The sequence below is a fragment of the Paramacrobiotus metropolitanus genome, unplaced genomic scaffold (assembly GCF_019649055.1).
Source record: "Paramacrobiotus metropolitanus isolate TYO unplaced genomic scaffold, Prichtersi_v1.0 Parri_scaffold0000079, whole genome shotgun sequence".
NCBI classification, from domain to species: domain Eukaryota; kingdom Metazoa; phylum Tardigrada; class Eutardigrada; order Parachela; family Macrobiotidae; genus Paramacrobiotus; species Paramacrobiotus metropolitanus.
The window spans coordinates 46,559-68,649 of NW_026570299.1; the positions used below are offsets into that span (position 1 = coordinate 46,559).

Here is a 22,091-nt window from a genome sequence, read left to right on the forward strand (position 1 = left end):
TGGCCTGAGGCCCTGCAAACAAGAAAAAGTTTATTTTAGGAAAGTTTTCCATGGGCATTTTGACCATCATCAAGCCTAAGAAAAATGCAAAACTTGATGACCACAGATGCCGGGAAACGCACCACAATTTACAGCCAAACAGATTTATCCCAAGGTGGCATCGTCCAACACGCTGTGCAACACCACGGTCTGGAAAAAAGCGAAAGTTGATTAGTAAACCTCTGAAAAACCAAGATCAAGACACCTCTGAAAAACAGAAACAATCAAAAAAGAGGACCTTGGCAGCTCGTTTAAATTACTTGCATAAACATCTAAGCTTACTTCAGATATTGTCGATGTACTGTATGTACATACAATAAATGGATAAATTGTTTTATTCATTTCACTGAAGTATTCGCATCTTTAAGATCGAATAATCCGCCTTTCGAGCACTTCCACAGGTTTAGTTTTTACCTGCGCCTTTCCGGCGGTCAGTATGAATCGCAGATTAAGCATAAAACCAAATCCCAGAAGAATAACGTTCACAAGTCTCTGCCACTTCGTGATACCATTCTGATCCGGTAAACCAACCAAACTGAGGGTTCCAGGGACACTGCCAGGAAGTACGTAATGTCCGTAGTTTGGCTCTTCACAGCTAGCTGGCCCGCTAACGTCGTTCTTCTCCATTTTCCAAGGATATCTTTATAAAATGTCATGAACGGTGAAAGTTTTCGCAATTAGTTTGCACTTTTCGCCCTGATAATATAACATCCATCGCTTGGCTACATCGTACATGCGGCTGAAATATTGAGTGTCCGATGAACTGTAACACAGGAACAGTTCCCTATCTGTAGAACATTCACTCCTTACAAGTAAGTATAACTTGTATAACATGTACTTCTTGGCCCAGTTTAACACTTTTCGAATCCTGGGTCCCTGGCTCTTGTAGAACTACTGAGATTACTTTAGCTTGAAGTAGTAATTTAATGGTGTAATCAGCTCCTGCGTAGCAAGCAAAGAAATTTCAAAGAAAGCTCCGGTTTCTGCTTTAGTTCTGCACAGTACCGGACCTGGTACTGTACGTGAAAACCGGCATAAGAAACCAATTATTAATCAGCCAGAAACATGAATCATCAAAATCGACAGATTGCCCACACCCGTACTTCGGGGTGCTAATAGTAGCACAACAGTTACTTACACCATTAGATTACTACTTCAAGCTAAAGTAGGAGCTGATTACACCATTAAATTACTACTTCAAGCTAAAGTAATCTCAGTAGTTCTACAAGAGCCAGGGACCCAGGATTCGAAAAGTGTTAAACTGGGCCAAGAAGTACGTTTTTGCGGGATGAAGAAGTACGAATCGGTGTGGCACTTCGTTTCGGACTTCCAGTAGTAGAAGAACACGATTGCGTGAACTGCGGAAGCCATGTGGAGACGAATGGCCACCACGGTCTTTCTTGTATCAGCAGCAGAGGCAGATGGTCTAGACATACGGAACTAAATGCCGAAATAAAGCGGGCTTTGGAACATGCGGGGTATCCATGTCAAAGCGAGCCACTCGGACTGTCAGGCATAAACAACTCGCGGCCAGACGGCATGACTCTCGTCCCGGTACGGGATGGTAAGGCGCTGGTATGGGACGCTACATGCTGGGACACGGTAGCCGCATCGCATGTCCGGGCAAGTGCGAGTGCATCCGGTAGTGTTGCGCATATGGCCGAAGACGTTAAACGCCGTAAATACGCTTACGTGGAAAGGATGGGTTACCTGTTTTACGCCCTGGCAGTCGAAACTTTTGGCACTTTCGGTTCGGATTTTATGGAGCTCATCTGTTTCGCTGGCAGAAAGATTCGCGACGTGACAGGGGAACCTCGTTCTACTGCGTTTTTGAAGCAGAGATTAAGTCTAGCTGTAGTGAAAGGAAATGCTGCTGCTGTTTTGGGCACCTTGAATATGCGTCCTAGGATTTCTGATAGCAATAACGATTTTGGCTGTTTTTTTAACGTTTAAATTTGAATCATTTTAAGTAGTATTACGCGAATGCACTTTTTGTAACATTGATGGCTTTTGCCCAATAAATTATATATTTTACAGTTACTTTAAGTACTCTATTAGTCTGTGTTGCCAGTATAAGTAGACAACGCAACACACACATTGTTTCGGGTAATAAGTTTTTGTGCATTATTGCACTTATCTGCATCGGGGTTTTGGCTCCGTCTTGTCAACGTAAAATTTAATGAGCCCAGCCAGGGCCCGATACAAACCCGTGGTAGTAAAACAGCCAATTTCAACCCTATGGCATCCATGGTAGCCGACATCTCCGTGACCCCTGGGCATGACAAATTGAAGATGGCAAAAGGTCAACTCTGGTGGGTGAAATGCTTGTATTTGCTAATATTAATCGGCTACGTAGTGCCGGATGAGCTGTATGACTGCCTGAATGTCTTTTTCCATTAATGACCAGGCGGCACGATCCCCGACGGCAAGAGCGAACCGACTTCCCGTTGTTAATGAAATACAATCCAGAGGAAATTTTCCACGGTTCCGGTTAAAATGTTCATTAGTATTACGGAACGACCGCTCGATGAGACCCCGCTGATTTTGAACCGACTTCCCAGAACAAAATGATTTTTCTCACCGAGAAACTAGCTAACAACCTTGTTGAGGTTTCCGTCTACCGAGAATGCCATGGTTTTGCAGTCTGCCGGTTGGATTACTGCGCAATTAAAACTGCTTTACTAATTATGAGGGTTTGTAAAACGTGACTGCTCCCTTCCGTGTCTCGCTTAAATAGTAGCCATTATAGCAACGAGAGAAGTCAGATCCTTAAAGTATGAACATTCTCCTTTTCTAATAATGTAAGTATGTCTCGCAGTGCGCCTCGTAAAGTTAGACAATATACAGTTTAATAAAGGAAACTGCAAAAGCAAAGGTTACCATTGCTTTCGGCTTGGCTGAAATTCTTAAGGCGGTGATACGAGTACTGCTCTGTAGGATCGATCAATCGTAGATGTAACGGTAATCACTGAAGAAACCTTATTTGGAGTGTTAGTTTTTGTTTATTCTGTGCGCATGTGTTGTTATGCTATGATTTGTATGCACCATACACTTATGCTCAGTTCAACGGAAATTCTGTCATCCACCCTATAAAAAAATCTTCTGGTTGCTGCCTTTATGTGCTTTTTGCTGCAATTTGCATATTTTTTTAGTTTCGATATTATTAAACAGCAGCAGTTACGTTGCACGAAGTGCAGTACGACCGTATAACCGAAACAAATATTTCCCATAGTTAGACGACTTTCGGTATCAGAAGAAAATACGGTAACAGTGTAGGTTACTCGCTCTACGATACTTTGCGATAATTCTGCTGAATTATGGCGTCACGCAGTATGCCAGGCCACTCATGTGCATCTGAAAACAATGTAAAAACATATAATAAACACATACTGCAACTTCTGAAGTTAGAGAAGTCAATTTTATATCTTTGTACCTTATTTATTAATTATAATTATTACTATTTAATAATTATAAGTAACTGTTTTGTACTCATGGTAATAACATCCTACGCGTTGGAAGAAACCCGGCGTTTGTTCACTATTATGACGCAAGCACAGTCGATTTTACTGGTTGGACAATTTCCAAATCTACGTACCGCTATGTAATAGTACCCCAGCTGTCTGCCGCTGTCATTGTCTGTGATGATCATCTGTCCGTAGTATGAATAAGGATAGACGTTACACCCCGAATTGTTGACGTTCACTGCAAGCGCGCCGTCGGAGTGCAGGTCCGCACACGGTAAGCCCAACAGTGTGTAGGTATATCGCGAAAAGGGGCAGTTCTATAATAAATTATTTAATTAAAGGTTGTTTCACAATATTTCTTAAGTACCTATTACAATCACATTATGTTTAATACGCTTACAGCGATAAGGTTAACAGCGCTTAAGCAAACTGGCTTACCATATAACGGGGAGTAGTAAACTGTTCCCGACAGTCGGTCAGAAAGAAATCTGATGAGCTACTTGGTGAAGTCGAAAGGTTGTAAGCGACTGCAATAATCATTATGTAAACCAGTGATCCCAATGATACAGTACTGTATTTACTCGTATAATATTTTCAGTTTATGAGTGCGGCGTTGCACTGCATGCTTACTACATTCGTAGATATAAACAGTACTTATCTACTTTGTATCTACCGTATATTTCTTATTTCTGTCTAGATTAGACTAGATATACCGGTAGACAGCAATTGTACTGTATAAAAGTAGAAGTTGCATTAATATCTATATACGTAATAATTTACGCTACGCCACGAAGTACGTACTACATGTGCGTATGCGCTTAGCTATCTGTACAATACAACAATAAGTGTTTACGCACCATCGCAAACAGGCGGTGTCCCGGTGGATGTTGTTGCGGTCGAGGTTGTCATCGCAGTGGTTGTTGCAGTGCAGTAGCTCAACGATGCGGTGTTTATCTGAATAATAATAATAGTTACTGTTATGTAGAAATACTGTACTTTGTATATTTCCGCAAACTTGGGTATGTGACCCGGCATTCACTGGAATTTCGGGGATCCTTTATAAACGGACGCATAGCACTTGTTCATAAATATTTTGTATAAACCTACTCAATTACCTGGATTTGACCGACAGATAAAATCACATTTGTGACGATGTCTGTTGCTGTCAGGGTACCGACATAAACGAATCCGGGTCCGACAGCGCAGCCGCCGTTAAGGGGACTGAAACGTATCGCGCCACTGCTTTCAAGGTAGGCACATGGTATTCCCGAGAGCTGAAAAGTCACGCGGGAAGCCGGACATCCCTGAACAAGGCAAAGCGGCATGGTAAAAATGTCCAACTGTGTTATCTTTTATGGAGCATGTTGTAACTTCTTACCGTTATCATGGCGGGGATAAAGGTCTGGTCGCACATCCAAGGACTAAACGGACTTGAGCTAGTACTTACTGCAACACAATAAGGAAATGAAAGATGCTCAATAAGTCACCATTCCTTTGCAAAAGTTGTAAAGCAGCGATATGTCTTATGATGGTTTCGAAGTATTTGTTACTTGTGTCTTAACTGCTCACCGGTGCAAGTTGGAATTGGCGCAGTAGTCGAGGTCACGGGTGGAGTGGGTGGATTAGGTCCTGGAGGGAGTGGGATAGGATAGTAAATAATCTGCGAACCGCCTCCGCACCCACCACTACAACAACGGCTTCCCCCTAGGAGATTGGACAGCATCCCGGCAAACCCATTACATCCTCCACTACTGGGAAATCCGGCGCCATATCCCGGAAATCCGGGAAAGACGCCGCTGCCTCCCCATGGATCCTGGCAGTTAATGCTGGAGCACACCAGGCTGCAGACAAAGGTCACCGTAGCAAAATTCATTGTTGATAGATATTGTATATAGTCAAATTAGATACTATATAAAATAAGGAATTAGTATGAACAAGGAATCTACAGATACCGATCGAATGGCAGCTGGAACCGCTTTTTATATAACTGCCGCTCCAGATTCTTTGTTTACACATGTCTTATTAGCGGGTTTACGAACGTGCACTCCGACATCGTCTTTGTGACTGCATTCCGTATTTTCGTATTTACAGCAAACAATGCCAAGTGCCATCGCGTTCTTAAATGGAAAGTAACTGGTCGCTCTTTTTCCAGATCTCTGCGGTGTGCTGATCCTATTGCATTTCCGTGTTCGTTTTATGGTGCTGAATTTGACAAATTACGGGCATTTCAGCCTAGAATGCGTCGATAAAACGTTAACGATGGCGCCACCGAAATAATTGACGACGTAACCGGAAGGAATTAGACATAAAAAGTGTACATTAAAGTTAAGTAGGCGTCCGAAGACGCCTCTGTACCTTTAAATCGCGTTTATTTTAATTTATGTATTTATTGGCAAATGTTTTAGTGGAACGTTTCATGGCCGGGATACTTCCGGTGGCTGTATGGCGTTATTCTCGTTGGTCGATCGTTTCTTGCAGCTGCAAACATAAATTTCACAGTTTTGTACGTCTGACTTTAATTACGCTTCAACTGCAAACACAGCAGCGCTGTATTAAAAAAAGATGCCTGCGTCTGCGGGTATTGGGGGTTAGCTTTTTTTAGGAACCTTCGTCCTGCAACTCGAAGAGGCTAATTATGAAAGATCTCCCAGGTGCCGAGCTGAAACAAACACTGCAAGTTTCAGTCAGGATTGAACTTCCATGTTCGCAGCGCTCGCTGACGGTGTTTTCATTGCCGTAACACTGGTCGATTAGATATACTACGTTCTAAATATACAGTAATATTCTGCGCCATGAATGACATTTGCATGCCTAAAATGCGGGACTAATAGAAAGATGTTCTCATAAGACTCTGAGTATTATCTTAAGTACAGCTTGCGTTAGAGTCTTAAAGCTATTCTCCTACAAGCTGCGTCAATAAATTAACACGCAGAGCGGCAACAGTGTTCAAGGGGTGCTACTTTCTTAGGATTTTGAATTTGTCGAAATGTGCGGTAGTACGATTAAACAAACTTCTCATATCGCAAGGAGGACGCCATAATATAACGATAAAGGTGGCATAACATTTTACTGCCATAAGCTAAGGGTGAGTGTGGTCGTCCGCTCGAGCCTTCTGAGAATGCTGCTGTGAAATTCTAAAACTCAGTGACCAGTCGGTACATGGCTGACGAAGCTTCACGGTTATTCCCTAGCCAATTTATTTGCGTAACATAAACCCAAATAATCAATACACATTCACATAAAGCAGGAGGGATATTCAGGACCGAGCATTTTCCTTCCTCTGACAATAATGTTGCACAAACTGTGGATCCCTAAGGTAATAAGGCTCCGTGCATAGACAAACAGGTGGCGCTTACAGCGTAACGCGGGGGAACGCCAGTCTGCGCCGACAGCTTGATGAATATACGCTTTCGTAATTACACAGACTACCTAGACATGGATCTTAATGACAATAAGGTACCTCCAGCAAACGTCACCAGTAAGTTTCTCAGTGTTTCCCTAAACATTTGGCAAACACTTCTTAAAATCTGTGGAATATGTCCATTGTGGATTATCGATCCACGAGCCCTTGGCAAATATCGCTGGAAGGTTGTCCTGGCGTATTCCTGGATTGTCACACTTACAGTAATTAAAATCCTGAATGTAGCGGCCGTTACTCTTCCGTTGCTCATGGAGCGATTAAACGGAAGCATGGAAGAATTTTTCTACGTGGTGTGCGCGCATCAGCGAGAAGTGATGTCCCTGTTATCCACGCTGACTGTGACGGCAGAATGGCGACACATCCATGCCACCCTCCGATCCATCCGGCACTATGAAGCCGAATATTTCGCCCCACGCGAATGGCGTCTGATGTGCGCGGTGACAGTCGTTATCCTGTTAACGGCGGTGTCATTTTGTCAGCAGTACATCGTGTGGTTTAACTTCCACTTCATGTATGTCAGCGGAAGGGAAGCGGAATTTCTGGCCAGTGCATACGAATTGGCTATTTTTAAGCGGCAATTCGTCCGGTATATCTACTCTGCTTTTACCTTAATCCGTACTTGCTTGCTGAATTTTCTGGCATCGTTACTGGCTACCTTCTGCTGTCTAATCGGGCGCTTACTGTTTCGGATAAAGGAAAACCTGAGCCTGGACACGAATCAGGCGGTTATGGGCCAACATCTGCGTAACTATTTTGACATGTGTAAGCTAGTTGAAACCTTATCGCAGCGTATTGGTGGATTTGTCCTCTTATTCTTCCTCCAGTCAGTTATCTTGCTCGTGTGGACGATAAATAATTACGCGAATAAAACGATTATCATCACCATGTTGCCAATGGGAATCCAGGCTTATAACACGATGGAGATCATCGTTTGGACCTTGATTGTCACCTTTGCTATGATCTATGTTCATGAACAGGTACATGGTCGCGTAATAAATAAATACTGCATCTGCATTTTCGACTTCGTCTGATACTTTTATATAAGTGCCTAATACAGTGTCGAAGTTTAGCGTTTTCTGCGAATTTGTTTTGAGTAACTGCAGATTTGATTCCTCCAGCAACCCTAATTAATTTTTGTTGTTCTGTTTTTAGGCGAACGTAACTAAAGAAGTCCGTATTTTAGCCGCTCACGAGACTTGCTCTGAAGGATCTATGAAAATGTTCACCAAATTGTACTGGATCCCATCCAGTCCCACTGGATTTTCCCTGGCTGGCATTGTCTTGGTAGATCGAACATTTCTTGCAACAGTAAGCAGTTGTCTCCGTGTATTAGCTCGATATACCGCAGAGACTATTGGCCTACAGAACGCAAACGCACCAGCATCGATAATTCGGCTTACCTACGATAACGTTATTGCAGATGGTTGGCGTTCTGTTCTCCTATGGGACCTTTGTTCTACAGCTAAAAGAAACTCGCTATGAAATGGCTCCGAACTGCGATCGCACTGCGATAAATACCACCAAAGTTAGTTGACGTTCTTAACCGATCCAGATCACGATGACGAGTATCATTTGTAAATCATCGATGGCGAGTTAATTTGTCTGAGTTCATATTCATTTTTTTTCTCTTAAAGATGTAACTGACATAGGAATTTTTTGCAAAGATGGTTGTCCAAAATCATGTACCAGACGGCGGCGTAGTGTACAGTGAGTGAGCCGGTGAAAAGGCGGGAAATGGATTGACTAGACAGGATGCCGCGGACGTTGTGGCTAAGCATGGCGCTTATGTACCGCGCCGGATTCAACCATATGTACTGTCGTAACGTTACACTCCAGCCGGGTGACGGCAGCAGTGCCGTGAACTGGTTAGACTAAAATAGTTTTCCCCCTTATATTTTACGCTGTAGCGTATTGATCCCCAAAGTTCTTTCCGGACAGCAGGAGAAACTGACCCAATAAATAATGACGGAGAGATCAGTACGATAGGAATAATTACCGCAATAATCTATCCTACCGACCTTATTCAACGACAGAGAATGAGCTGATAATCTCAATGTGGCATAGCTAAGTCTACGAAACTACGCGAAGCGAGAACTGCATCTCCGACGATAAATTTAATTCTAAACTCCGAAACTGCCAGAACTCAGAATGAGAGAGCAAAGATGCCAGAGTACGGCCACACACGGACTTATATGGGCGCGAGGCATATTTGCGTAGAAAACCAAACTCGACCCGAAACAATAGAGAACATTCGAATAAAGAGATTAACGTACGTTTTAATCACTACGAGTACGGCTATATTCCGTAATAAGAAGATCAACCCGCCGCCATTCGCGCTGGGTAAAATATTCGGCATCGTAGTGCCGGATGGAGCGCAAGGTGGCCTGGATGTGTGGCCATTCTATCGTCACAAGCAGCGCGGAAAGCAGAGATATCACTTCTCGCTCACGCGCGCACACCTCGTAGACAAATTCGTCCATGCTTCCGGTTAATCGCTTCGTAAGCGACGGAATAGTGACGGCCGCCACATTCAGGATTTTGATTACTGTAAGTGTGACAATCCAGTAATACGCCAGGACAACCTTCCAGCGATATTTGCCAAGGGCTCGTGGATCGATAATCCACAATGGACATATTCCACAGATTTTAAGAAGTGCTTGCCAAAAGTTCAGGGTAACACTGAGAAACTTACTGGTGACCGTTACTGAATGTACCTTACCGTCGTTAAGATCCATTCTTAGCTTGTCTGTGAAATTACGGAAGCGACATATTCATTAAGCTATCGGCACACAAGTCACAAGCGTTCAACCGCTATACGCTGTAACCATCACGTGTTTGATGAATTGACAAGAAGCCTGATGTGATTCACAGTTTGTGTAACTTATTGTGAGAGGAGGGAAAATGTTCGGTGGCATTTCTTTTTTGACTTTGGAGTACGCAGCTAAATTGATTGGGGAATCAAAAGTAAAGCTTAGTCAGCGCTAACTAAGATTTACTCTCGATTCCGGCTAATTACCGTATTTCCGTATGCACTGTTAACTAAATCACGGTATGCGTGACTTGATGTAATAGGTACAGTACTTAAGAACTATTATAAAAACAAACTTCGAATTAATCAGTTACAAGCACAGCGCGCGGCGCTTACGCGCCGCGCTGCAGTGCAAAAGATTTTTCTGTAAGCCGCGTCTTTTAGCTAAATAATTCGAAGTAAACAGGGTAACTAAAATTTAGAGAAACCGGAAGGATATTAGCCTGGGCCAGGTGTACTCAGAAAGGCTTCAACTGCGTAAGAATAAAAAAGTAGATTCCACAAATCTACATTTAAGTTGCAAAAGCTTGAAACGTTTCATCCGGCACACTCACCTTTCAGCTACAAAGCCAAAAAGGTGTCATCCGACAAACGCACTTTTTCAGTTACAAAGCCTAAAAGGTTTCATCCAGCACATCCACCTTCCAGTTACACAGTTCAGAGGGTGTCATCCGGCACACGCACCTTTCAGTTACAGAGTTTAGATGGTTTCAACCGGCACACACAATTTTCAGTTACAAAGCCCATGAGGTTTCATCCGGCACACGCACCTTTCAGTTACACAGTTTAGATGGTTTCAACGGGCACTCACACCTTTCAGTTACAAAGCCAAAAAGGTTTCAACCGGCACACGGACCTTTCAGTTACACAGTTTAAACGGTTTCATCCGGAATCTGGTTCATCGGATGACTTCAGAAAGCCTGAAGGGCTTTACAGCGCGCGGTAGTTCTGGCTTTTTTTGGTAGTTCTGTTTGATCGGGTAGTTCTGGCTGATCTGGTAGGTTTGCTTTATCTGGCTAATCTGGTAGGTTTGCTTTATCTGGCTAATCTGGTAGTTCTGGTTGATCTGGTAGTTCTGGTTTATCTGGCGGATCTGGTGGTTCTGGCTACTCAAGTAAAAGTCTGTAATGGAACTAACCTTAGTAAGGCGAGGGTTGAAGGTAAGACTGGTTGTTCTGGCTGATTAGGTAAATGTTCGTACAGGCACTAAGGCTTTGAAAGCTTAGTAAGAGTTTAACGCTTGAAATTCAAAAGGTTGGTTCTGGCCAATAAGAAACGTAAGCTGGTTCTGGCCAATCAGAAAGCACCAATAAGAATCGTAAGCTGGTTCTGGCCAGTCAGAAAGCATCTGCTGGCTCTGGCCAATCAGAAAGGTTTGGAGGCGGTCGGTGTTAGCCACGGAGATTCCTGCTTTAATATAATGACAAGCACAGCGCGCGGCGCTTACGCGCCGCGCTGCAGTGCAAAAGTTGCTCCTGTCAGCTGCTTCTTCTAGCTAAAGAATTCCATGTCAACAGGTTTTATAAGTTGTAGTAAAATCGGATGGTTTTAGCCGGGGCCAGGTTTAAACAGAAAGGCTTCAGCTGCGAAAAATTAAAACAGCGGATTCTGCAAACCCACCTTCAGTTACGAAGCCGAGAAGGTTTCATCCGGCACATGCACCTTTGAGCTCCAAAGCCTGAAAAGTTTCATCCCCTACGTGTACCTTTCAGCTACACAGCCTTAATGTATGAACCACATCCACCTTTCAGTTACAAAGCCGAATAGGTTCCATCTGGCACACGCACCTTTCAGATTCAAAATCTAAAAAGATTTTTCCGGCACACGCACCTTTAAGTTTTTAGGTGGATCCCGCACACTCACCTTTCAGTTACAAAGCCGAAAAGGTTTCATCCGGCACACGCACCTACTGTTACTATGCCAAAAAGGCTTCATCAAGCCACATAAAACCTAAGCGTCTGATGTGCGCGGTGACGGCCGTCATCCTGTTAGCGGCGGTGTCATTTTGTCAACAATATATCGTGTGGTTTAATTTCCACTTTATGTATGTCACCGGACGGGAAACAGCATTTCTGGAAAATGCATACGGATTGGCCATTTTTAAACGGCAGTTTGTACGGTATATTTACTCTGCCTTTACCATCATGCGTACGTGCTTGGTCTATTTTCTGGCATCGTTACTAGCTATCTTTGCATGTCTTATCGGTCGGTTTGCTGTTTCGGATAAAGGAAAACCTTAACCTGGACACAAATAAGACAGTTCTGAGCCAACATCTGCGTAATTATTTTGACGTGTGTAAGCTTGTGGAAATCTTATCGCAGCATACTGGTGGATTTGTACTTTTATTCTACCTTCAGTCGGTTATCTGGCTCGTGTGGACAATAAATAATTACGCGAATAAAACGGTCGTCATCACTATGTTGCCATTGGGAATCCAAGCTTATAACACCATGGAGATCATCGTTTGGACCCTGATTGTCACCTTTGCTATGATCTATGTTCATGAACGGGTACATGGCCGCGTTATAAATAAGTATTGTTCCTCCAGTTTTGATTTGTCGCTTACATAGTAATTTAAGACATTTGTATATAGGCCTCATACAGTGCAGACGTTTACCGCGAATCTATTTTGTGTGACTGCATTTATAATTCTTCCAGCAACGGTCATGAACTTTCGCATTTCTAGGCGAATGTAACTAGAGAAGTCCATATTCTAGCCCCTCAGGAGACTTGCGCTGAAGGATCTATGAAAATGTTTACCAAATTATACTGGATTCCTTCTAATCCCACTGGATTTTCCCTGGCTGGCATAGTCGTGGTGGATCGGACATTTATTGCAACAGTAAGTAGTAAGCTTATACACCTGCCTCCATGTATTAACTGGACAGACCGCAAGGACCATTGGGCTAAAGAATGTAAACGCACCAGCATCGGTAACTCGGTTTATTGCAGATGGTTGGCGTTCTGTTCTCCTATGGCACCTTTGTTCTACAGCTAAAAGAAAATCGCTATGAAACAGCTCCAAATTGCGAACGGACTGCGATGAATGCTACCAAAATAAGTTAACACTTTTAAGCGATCCAGTTCACGATTATTTAGTATCATTTGTAGGTTCAAGTGAAGAGCATTTTGAAGAGGTGGTTTGTCTGATTTGATAATTTTCATCCTTTTTTTTCTATCAAACATGGAACTTTCGTAGGCATTTTTCACAAAGATGTTTGTCAAAAATCATGTATCAGACGGCGGTAAAGTGTATTGTACACCGAGTCGCTGAAAGGGCGGGAAATCGAGAACTGGCTTGGCTAGGCAGAACTGGCTTGTTTTACCGCGAAGCACTTCAAGGCAGTCAAAGCCGGTACTACGGTAGTAGGTAGAAAAGCAGAGCTGATATGAGAATGATAAACCGAAATATCCATGAAAATACAAGCTAATACTTTCGCTGTGCTCGAATACCCTCTCGTGAAAACAGGACCGCAACCGTCTGCTCAGCACTTCAGATAGTTCAATCTAGTTCATTTCAAAGGCCTACAGTGACTGCTCGAGATCCACGGCAGCAGCGCGGTTTTTATTTGAGGAAATTACATGTAATATATCAATTTAACCTTGACCTGCGCCATTCCGGTGTTCAATATGGATCCCATATCTAACGTAAAACCAAACCTCAAAAGAGTAACGTCTACAAGTCTCCGCCGATTTGTAATACGTATAAGGCCGACAGGGTAATGCTTTATGTAGACACTAGACAGTGTACTTGTTCTAAATCAAAGAAAATTATCAGAGAGCAGAGCAGACACTAGACAGTGTACTTGTTCAAAATTAAAGAAAGTTATCAGAGAGCAGAGAAATGTTGTCAAGCAGGTTTCGTTGCCGAAACTCCAACTGGCCTTACTAGTTCGCATCGATAGAACAGCACAAAATGAACACATACAGCTAGTACTCGCACATATTAAAGGAGTAACAGTAAAACGCGAAACAGATTACTCGTACTGTTAAACTTTGCATTCTGTTAGTCTGCTCGCATCAATCGCTTCAGGCTATCGCAAAGGCAGTGCAGCAGCTCTCTATCGAGACCGCAGTAACATGGCCACGAAAATTCTAGTTGCCGTAATGCCGTTGTTTAACGCATCAGATTTTGCCGAACGCCATACCAGGCTTACTTAAGAAACGCACTGGTTTCTGCCACTGCGTTTCTTAAGTAAGCCGGGTACAGTAAACAATCTGGGTTCTCATTATGCGCTGCGGTCTTCTGTTCATCTGACATGGACTTGCTGTGCCGCTGCTTATCCTGTATTGTTATCAACCGGAAGCTTCGGCATTTCCAGCAGTTATTACCCTCTGTGCCGTTGCAACAGCGGAAATTGCTTTCGTCCGCAAGTGAGTGGACATGTATCCAGAGCGGGCTTTAAGTTAAAACCGGCTTTCGATACGTGTCCAGTGCGGTGCAGGGAGTTTGTGGTCCTGTGTTATCCGGCGGGGTACGGCGTGCATTCCGTTTGTCTCGTGTTGCGTCAGCCTGACGAAAATCGGATGCACGGCGTACCCCCCGACGACAGCAAATAATGTGGCTCAATTTGTCCTAAGACGTCATATGGAAAGTGGACTCTGTGAGGTGGAGAACACTGTCAACTTAATAAGTAATAACTTCTGATTTTAGTTACCACAGCGGTCTCTCTAAGAGTAAATGGCCAAGGCCCGAAACTGATGTTCCCTACGATTTTCACTCCTCAGACCTTGTTAGTTACACTAAGCTTTCGCTTTTTTTAAGCAGGATTAACCACTATGCAGCGGCTACGCAGGAGAGAATTTAGGGGGTACCGAAGACAATTTTAAAAACCGGTGATACCGGTATCCTTTAAAATTGTAAGGTTAAATTTACGACAAATTCAAATATTCGATCAGCAGAACACATCGAGGGGATATGAAATGCAATATTTAGATAAAGTCATATACAGAGGAAAGATAAAAAATACGTAATTTATTAAATTTTTAAACAAATATCTGCAGTATCTGTTGTATTTGTAGAAGTATATCTGATGTAACAAACAGACTGAATGTCTGTAGTACTATACTTATGCTGACCGTAGAGCGGCAGTTTGTACATAGGTATGGTAATCGGAGTAATAGCTTAAGGAAGCGTAACATTTTTTGTAGAACAATATTTTCAGCAAGTCACTTGCTTAAAATGTAATCAGATTTCAGAGCCTAAGATGTATCCTTTCATTCTAGCCATTAAGTTTATTCACTAGTGTTTAGTCTTATATGCCGCATCGCATACCACCTTAAAGCATACCACCTTAACACAACTTACTACCCGATTAGTAAACCGCAAGTAGAAGAATCAAGTATATCAAATGGTTCCGAAATGGTTCCGAGGACTACCGCTTGCGTGGGACGTTATCTGCCGTGATACTATGTGCGACACGTACGTAAAAGCCACGTCCCGATTAGCAGGAGCTGCACAGCCATAAGAAGAACAAGTACCTGCACCATTTGATAATAGATTGTTATTTTGTTCCTTTGGCGTGTGATCGGGAAAAAGAAAAGTAAAGAAATCGGGAAAAAGTTGTTTATTCGAACTGGCGTATTCCGATCTACCTCTTTTTTGTTTCAGCGTTCAGGTTTAGAAATGTGGCGTGGCAGTGCTCAGCTGGTTTTGGCCACCGTCCTCTCACGCTCGAACTGGAATCATTTTTTTTATTTGATTTGTTGATATTGTTTTCATGACGCTGTACATTATATTCAAGCTTAATAAATACAGAGTTACAATAAAGCAAATTATTTACGGAAGATGCACTACATCTACCGTACAAGATGACCATCCAAAACTCAGTAGATAAAGTGGGAAATAAACACTATGAACTATTTCTTATGCCTAATCCTCTGATAACTAATAAAACACTTTACCAGTTATCCTACTATGTGCACGAATTAAGATGTGGATGATGGAGTTATCCAGAGAATTGTGACTTCCGATGGGTACACACACTAATGTTTTCGCTATAGAAGACACGAGAGCTCTCATAACACAAGTTCTTATTAGCAGTTGCAAGTTCACACATTACTTTTGTCTAGACTGATTTTCGCTATCAAAAACAGATGATCACTTCTCTGCTTTAACATGGGAAAGTTAGGAAACATAAAACAGCGCCGACGTCATTAAAGGGCCCATACAACAACCAATTAGGAAGCTCAAAACGGAAGAACAGGCATGTACTTCACAACATAAGTACATAAACGCCGTACATTACTCATGGAATGTTATTATCTTGACATGAAAGCAAATTCAACATAAAACATGAAGTACGACTTCGTCCTTAATGTTGATTTGCTTGAGTTTAATGTCTCAGCCAGCACCCAACAGGTGGGCAAGCCTTGGGTGCGGCTCGCAGAAACCCAGGCCGACCGGGCCCGAGTCTATTTCTTGATGATGTCGGCATCTATGTGCGCTCTTTTGTTGACTCTAGGTAGCATCGTCTGCCTCCCGCAATCAGAAGTGCTGGGCAAGAGAGAACGAACAACCAGGGTATTACGCAACCTTGTCGCGTTGCCTCCGGTGAAAGAGTTACTGAGTAGCCGCAGAAACACGCTACAAAATCAACTCCGTAATGAAAGTTTTGGCCTCTTGGGAATTTAGGAATGCCTAGCTCGCCCAGTGTTTAAAAGTCGGGTGGAGATATCAGAAACAGTATCATAGACCACCCATATCCTGACAGTTAACACCATCCCTACGTTCTCACTATTCGGGCATTTAATTGATGCATGATGGATATAACAAGGAATAAAGGACTTCGTCAAAAGACTACCAGCCGGTTTCTCGATCATCTAATCAGCTTTTGGGAGTTGTCCCTCAAAATCAGCGGTCTTTGCCCGTTGTGGGTCACGGACCAGCGAGCAGCCGGCAAATGGCGCTGGAAAGCCATCGCGGCTCATTCCTGGATTTTCATCTTCACGTTTATCAAACTCCTTCACGTAGCTGCCGTGACCGTGCCGCTTTTCCTCCACGATTTGACAGGAACGATGGACAACTTCTTTTATTTGCTGAGTATAAAGCAGCGCGATGTTGCATCTCTACTGGGAAGCGTGATTGTTGCGGTTGAATGGAAAGAAATACGCAATACAATCCAGCGCATCCGCCAGTTTGAAGCGGAATACTTTACCCAACGGGAACTGCACTTTGACGTGTGGGAGTAGGATCACACGCCGGGATGTACGTACGGATGCTGACTGTCCGCCTTCCACCTGCAACACAACAGATAATCTAGTCAATCTATGCTGTGATTTGCTGTTCTCTTTTACTAGCGGTGTATATGATGTCATAACGCGAAGTCTATATAAGTTCTGGTTGTCACTAATATCGAAAGCAGTCACTTGGCGGTTGCTAACTTGACTTCTGAGACTGCTTTCTAATTACGATTTCCTTGTGTTGTGGACTACGAAGTGTATTAATAAAGAGACAGCAATACTTGTTCCTACGGAAGTGCATAGTCGTTCCCGGATTATCGCTTAGTATACAGGTTTGCTCGTGACACAATCGTCCTAGCTCTTGTTGATCCTCGTAGAAACTGCGACCGGAGATAGTAGTTGGAGTGTTCCTGCTTAGGGATTCCTGATCCGTGTTCCTGAGTTGTTCGTCGTTCCGCCATAGTTTATCTGTTACAGTTTGAGATGAGAGTTGCCTACCGATTGAGCATTACAGGCGTGGAAGAGTAAAGATTGTTCATGGAACCCTAATCGGTGTGAACGCTTATACACGACAACTTAATGCTACTTGCGTCGGCGGTGACGCTTTTAGCATTGAGTATTTGGTCGCTGCAATATATCGTCTGGTATAACAGCACATTCCTCTATCTCAGCATTAGTGAAACAGAATTTATAGCGTATCAGTACGGAGTCAGCTTTTTTAAAAACCATGTAATTCAGGATATTCATGGCGCTTTCATTGTCCTTCGCATGTCTTTATGGCTGTTTGTCGAAGCCTTGTTCCTCATCGTGTGTTTCATCATCGGTCGTTTACTGTCACGAATGCGACAGCATCTTACATTGGATCAAAATAAAACTGGGGAAAAGAAGACCCTGGCTGACTACTTCGAGATGTGCGAGCTAATCAAACGTTTATCTGAACACATGGGCACATTTTTGCTTTTGCTGTTTCTCCAGTCGGTTGTATTCCTTGTGTGGACCATCAATAATTTCGCCAATACGACAGCGGCATCCGTTCAAATAGCAAGAGGAATTCAAATTTATAACACACTGATTTTGATCGTGTTTACGCTCGTTATCACTTTTGCTATGATTCATGTCCATGAAAATGTAAGTTCTTGCTTTCGACGTCAAGGTCCAAGTGTGCAGTAATACAGTATACAGTAGCGGTGACGTATTTAGGCGAAGCTGGCAAAAGAACTCCGAGTGTTAACCGACCGGGAAACCAACACAGAAAGATCCATGAAAATGTTTACAAATTTGTACTGGACCCTGGCAAATCCCGCCGGGTTTTCCCTTGCTGGCGTTGTACTCGTTGATCGGTCGTTTCTCGCAACGGTAAACATGAATGTTACGTAATTCTTACAAGTTACAAGTACATACATATACTGGCAACGAATGCATTATTTTTTAATTGCATATTTGCATGTACGGCAGTATTTTCATCCTAAATATGAGCTGCAGTACGTACTATTTCTGTAGATACTAGGTGTTCTGTTTTCCTACGGCACCTTCGTCCTTCAACTGAAAGAGGCGAACTATGAAGGATCTTCCGGCTGCCGAAGCGCAACAAATATTACCACTACCAGCAGACAGTGATCTGTCCCTAAATGAATATGTATTTATGGTCTTGACATGGGGGTACTATAAATAATCAAAACACCTGCAACACGAACACCTTCAATAAAGGAGTACACTACCAGGAAATTGGGCGAAATGCGATAACGGACGTGCTCAAAAAGTTAAAAAAAACATTGTCACTATAAACTTGCAATATTATCTTTAATATTATGCTCCGTTGCAGAAATAAATCAGTGTATGCAAAATAGTACTGTAATTGTATTTTGCTGCTATCTGCTGAGATACGACGAAGCCATTTAGTAATACACTGTACTTTATCTGCAATACTTCTATTTACAGAGACGAGCATCGCTCACAAAAATGCGTTATCTCCACGAGATCGTTAGATTAATCTAGCGGCTATTAAAGTAACAGCTGCGATTGGTTCCAGTACTTTACCTTTTAACTCATTAGCTCCTCATATCAACGTATGCCGCTGTCTGGATCCGTCTCAGAACTTTACGGTTATCATAACCGACATGGCTTTGCATGCGGTAATATGTATTGTACGTTTATGACCTTGAGCAAAGCTTGTCAGTATGAAATCGTCTTGCAACTGAAAGTCTCTAGAGTATACTGTTATGGAGTTTTAAATTCACGGAGCAGGCACCCGGTAAATTCAACAGGCGCCGGATTCCCTAATCATTTTTAATGTCGTGAACAAAAGTAAAGGCTTAAATACACATTTACTTTAGCAGGCTGACTAATCAACAAAGGTTCCTGACAAGGAGGAGACTGTGAATTACATAGCGTCACCATGTTTAGACAAGCAGATTATTATCACGGCAGGAGCGCGGCTAAACGTCTGTTCCGTGGAAAGAGCTTGGGATAGTGCAGCTTTTGCAGTTAAGCAGATTGGTTAAATATGGATTCAGAAAACGATAAGACACCTCCACCGCAGGTTATCAGTAAGTTTCTCAATATCGCCATTAACTGTTGGGAAGTGATACTCAAAATCTGGGGAATAAGCCCGTTGCGGGCCATTAATCCGAGAGAACCAGGCAAATATTACTGGAAGGTCATCGTAGCATATTCCTGGATTGCTGCACTGACAACCATCAAAACCCTGACTGTAGCTGTCGCTACTGTTCCACTGATTATGAGTCGTTTGACAGCAAGCATGGAGGATTTTTTCTACGTGGTATGCTCGCATCAACGCAACATTATATGTCTTCTGGCCACGGTTGTGGTGGTAGCACAGTGGCACCACATTCAAACAACCATGCAGCGCATCCGGCACTACGAAGCCGAATACTTCGCCCAGCACGAATGGCGGCTAATGATGGTGGTGACGGTGGTGATTCTGCTAACAACGACACAATTTTGTCAGGAATATATTTTATGGTTCCAGATGTACTTTGGCTATGTTGCCGCCGTTGAAACGGAATTCATGGCTAACGCTTACGGGTTGGCTGTTCTTAACCACATAGCTGTTCAGTATCTTTACGCTAGTTTCGTCATAATGCGGACTAGTTTGGTGACAGTTCTGGCCGTGTTCCTTGTTGTTCACTGTTGTCTTATCGGTCGGTTGTTCTTCCGGGTTAAAGAACACCTGCGCCAGGACAATACTAAAGCGGCCGTAATTAAACATCTAGGAAATTATTTTGACTTGTGCAAACTGACTGAAACCTTATCGAATCAGATTGGTGCATTTGTGCTTTTATTCTATCTGCAGTCCGTTACGTGGCTGGTATGGACGATCAATAATTATGCCAATAAAACGGTCGTCGCCTATCTTGTGCCCACTGAAATACAGGCGTATGCCACGATAGTGCTAATTATTTGCACGCTGGTCGTCACGTTTGCTCTAATCTATGTTCGTGAACAGGTACAGTATCACCGTTTCGATTTAATCGACAAACGCGGGTCTGCGATTAATTATGCACATAATGCACATATTATTTTTGGCACATCCCGACACTTTTCGTACCAAGTGCTTCTAATCATTCAGCTGCACCGTATTTATGTTTTTACAGTTCTCTCTCTGCTTAGGCCGATGCAACCAACGAAGTCCGTACTTTAACCGTTCAAGAAGCCCCTGGGAAAGACGCTATGAAGATGTTTACCAATTTGTATTGGATAATGTCGAAGCCCACTGGGTTTTCCCTGGCTGGCACTGTCTTGGTAGATCGAACGTTTGTTGCAACGGTAAGCAGGAATCAGGATGGTGACATTCACAACCTTTACATACCGTAGCGATTCACGGTCTTGAAGAGTGCAAACGCACCGGCGTCGATAAATTCACGATATGCAGTAGTCGTCTGTTATTTGCAGATGGTTGGCATTCTGTTTTCCTATGGAACCTTCGTTCTGCAGTTGAAAGGAACTAGCTTTGAAACAGTCCCGAACTGCGACCGATGTGCGATGAACATCAGCAAAATAAGCTAAGATCTTTTATTCATCCGCTGGCTAAACCATTGGCTAAAGCAATATTTTTGCAGTATGACACGTATCCGTATTAAAAACCGACCTTAATAACAGAGACGCCATGTTTGTTCCCTGGCCATGTTGCTATACAAGTATTGGTAAAACTGTAAATTTTTTGTGTGCCGAATTTATTATTCAGTTTGGGCTTAACGAAAGTTTGCTTTTGCAACTGCGGCTTCTCTGTAATTAATGGTAGTGGTGGTATTGTTTTTGAGCTACCAGCGATACAGCTTACACCTCGGAGGCAGTATTTAGATTCTTTATTACGACGAAATAAAAGTAACAACTAGTGAGTACATGTCCAGCAATATTGATAAGATAGTGACTGGCAAAAATAAAAATAGCAAACATTGCAGTGAAACGATGAGGTATAATAATAATTACAGCTATGCGTACGGATGCAGATTACAGACTGTACAGAGACAACACAAGCGTTTACAGGCTCAACATGGCACATAAGAATATCGGTATATAAGATTCACAGAGTAGGCCATGGTACGTTGCATTTTGCTTTCCAACGGCGTGACCGTACATGCGGCTCCGGCTGATACACAAAGAACTGCACTATGGAACCCGTCAACTAACCGATTAAAGGTAAATTGTGTACGTGGTAGGCGTTGCGTCGACGCAGTCGTAGGTCCATCTCTTTTTCCGCCACTGCGCGCTGCTCGCCAGGCAATGGTTGAGCTCGTCGGGCTGTATCATGCCGTCCCGATTCGTGTCTCTGTTGTCATAATGAGCTCGGATCGCTGTACCGTTCTGTGTTGGGGAAACCGACACTTCCGTCCAATCTATCGCTCCATTGCGATTCGTGTCCATGTGGGCCATGACGGTCTGGAGGATGGCACAGTCCACCGGCATGATGGTTACCTGCAGGTCGGCCGCTCGTTTCTTTCGGAAGTACGCTTCCGCAAAATTCTCCCCGATCATGTGTCCCAGATTTGCACCACCGACGATCATCGTTCCCATACTTCCCGGCAGATAGGTACCAACAATCCCGCCCACTACCGCCCCACATGCTGCTCCTACGACGCCACCCCAAAACTTTTTCCGGCTTCGCTTTGCTCGGACAAGGCTGTGGTTTCCCGATGGATGGTTTATGGTTGTAAG

At 43.2% G+C, this 22,091-nt stretch overlaps 2 protein-coding genes across 2 annotated transcripts; one reads left to right on the forward strand and one right to left on the reverse strand.

Moving 5' to 3' along the window:
- Nucleotides 1–3,154: 3,154 nt before the first annotated feature.
- On the reverse strand, nucleotides 3,155–5,436 carry LOC129595559 (uncharacterized). Its single transcript, XM_055492602.1, has 7 exons — nucleotides 5,073–5,436; nucleotides 4,882–4,949; nucleotides 4,619–4,807; nucleotides 4,361–4,457; nucleotides 3,942–4,030; nucleotides 3,635–3,820; nucleotides 3,155–3,393 (listed from the first exon to the last, which is right to left on the reverse strand). The coding sequence occupies exons 1-7, from the start codon at nucleotides 5,374–5,376 to the stop codon at nucleotides 3,355–3,357; spliced, it is 972 nt and encodes a 323-aa protein (XP_055348577.1). The 5' UTR covers nucleotides 5,377–5,436; the 3' UTR covers nucleotides 3,155–3,354.
- Nucleotides 5,437–12,133: 6,697 nt separating this feature from the next.
- Nucleotides 12,134–12,966, forward strand: LOC129595572 (uncharacterized). Its single transcript, XM_055492620.1, has 3 exons — nucleotides 12,134–12,244; nucleotides 12,421–12,576; nucleotides 12,687–12,966. The coding sequence occupies exons 1-3, from the start codon at nucleotides 12,152–12,154 to the stop codon at nucleotides 12,798–12,800; spliced, it is 363 nt and encodes a 120-aa protein (XP_055348595.1). The 5' UTR covers nucleotides 12,134–12,151; the 3' UTR covers nucleotides 12,801–12,966.
- Nucleotides 12,967–22,091: the final 9,125 nt, after the last annotated feature.

What these genes read in the sequence shown, in the direction of transcription:
- LOC129595572 (XM_055492620.1), top strand. Translation starts at nt 12,152, where the DNA reads ATGTTGCCATTGGGAATCCAAGCTTATAACACCATGGAGATCATCGTT. An exon ending in TGATCTATGTTCATGAACGG is followed by an intron (nt 12,245 to 12,420) that starts GTACATGGCCGC and finishes TCGCATTTCTAG; the next exon opens with GCGAATGTAACTAGAGAAGT. An exon ending in ATCGGACATTTATTGCAACA is followed by an intron (nt 12,577 to 12,686) that starts GTAAGTAGTAAG and finishes GGTTTATTGCAG; the next exon opens with ATGGTTGGCGTTCTGTTCTC.
- LOC129595559 (XM_055492602.1), bottom strand. Translation starts at nt 5,376, where the DNA reads ATGAATTTTGCTACGGTGACCTTTGTCTGCAGCCTGGTGTGCTCCAGC. An exon ending in GCCAATTCCAACTTGCACCG is followed by an intron (nt 4,950 to 5,072) that starts GTGAGCAGTTAA and finishes ATTGTGTTGCAG; the next exon opens with TAAGTACTAGCTCAAGTCCG. An exon ending in TATCTGTCGGTCAAATCCAG is followed by an intron (nt 4,458 to 4,618) that starts GTAATTGAGTAG and finishes ATTATTATTCAG; the next exon opens with ATAAACACCGCATCGTTGAG.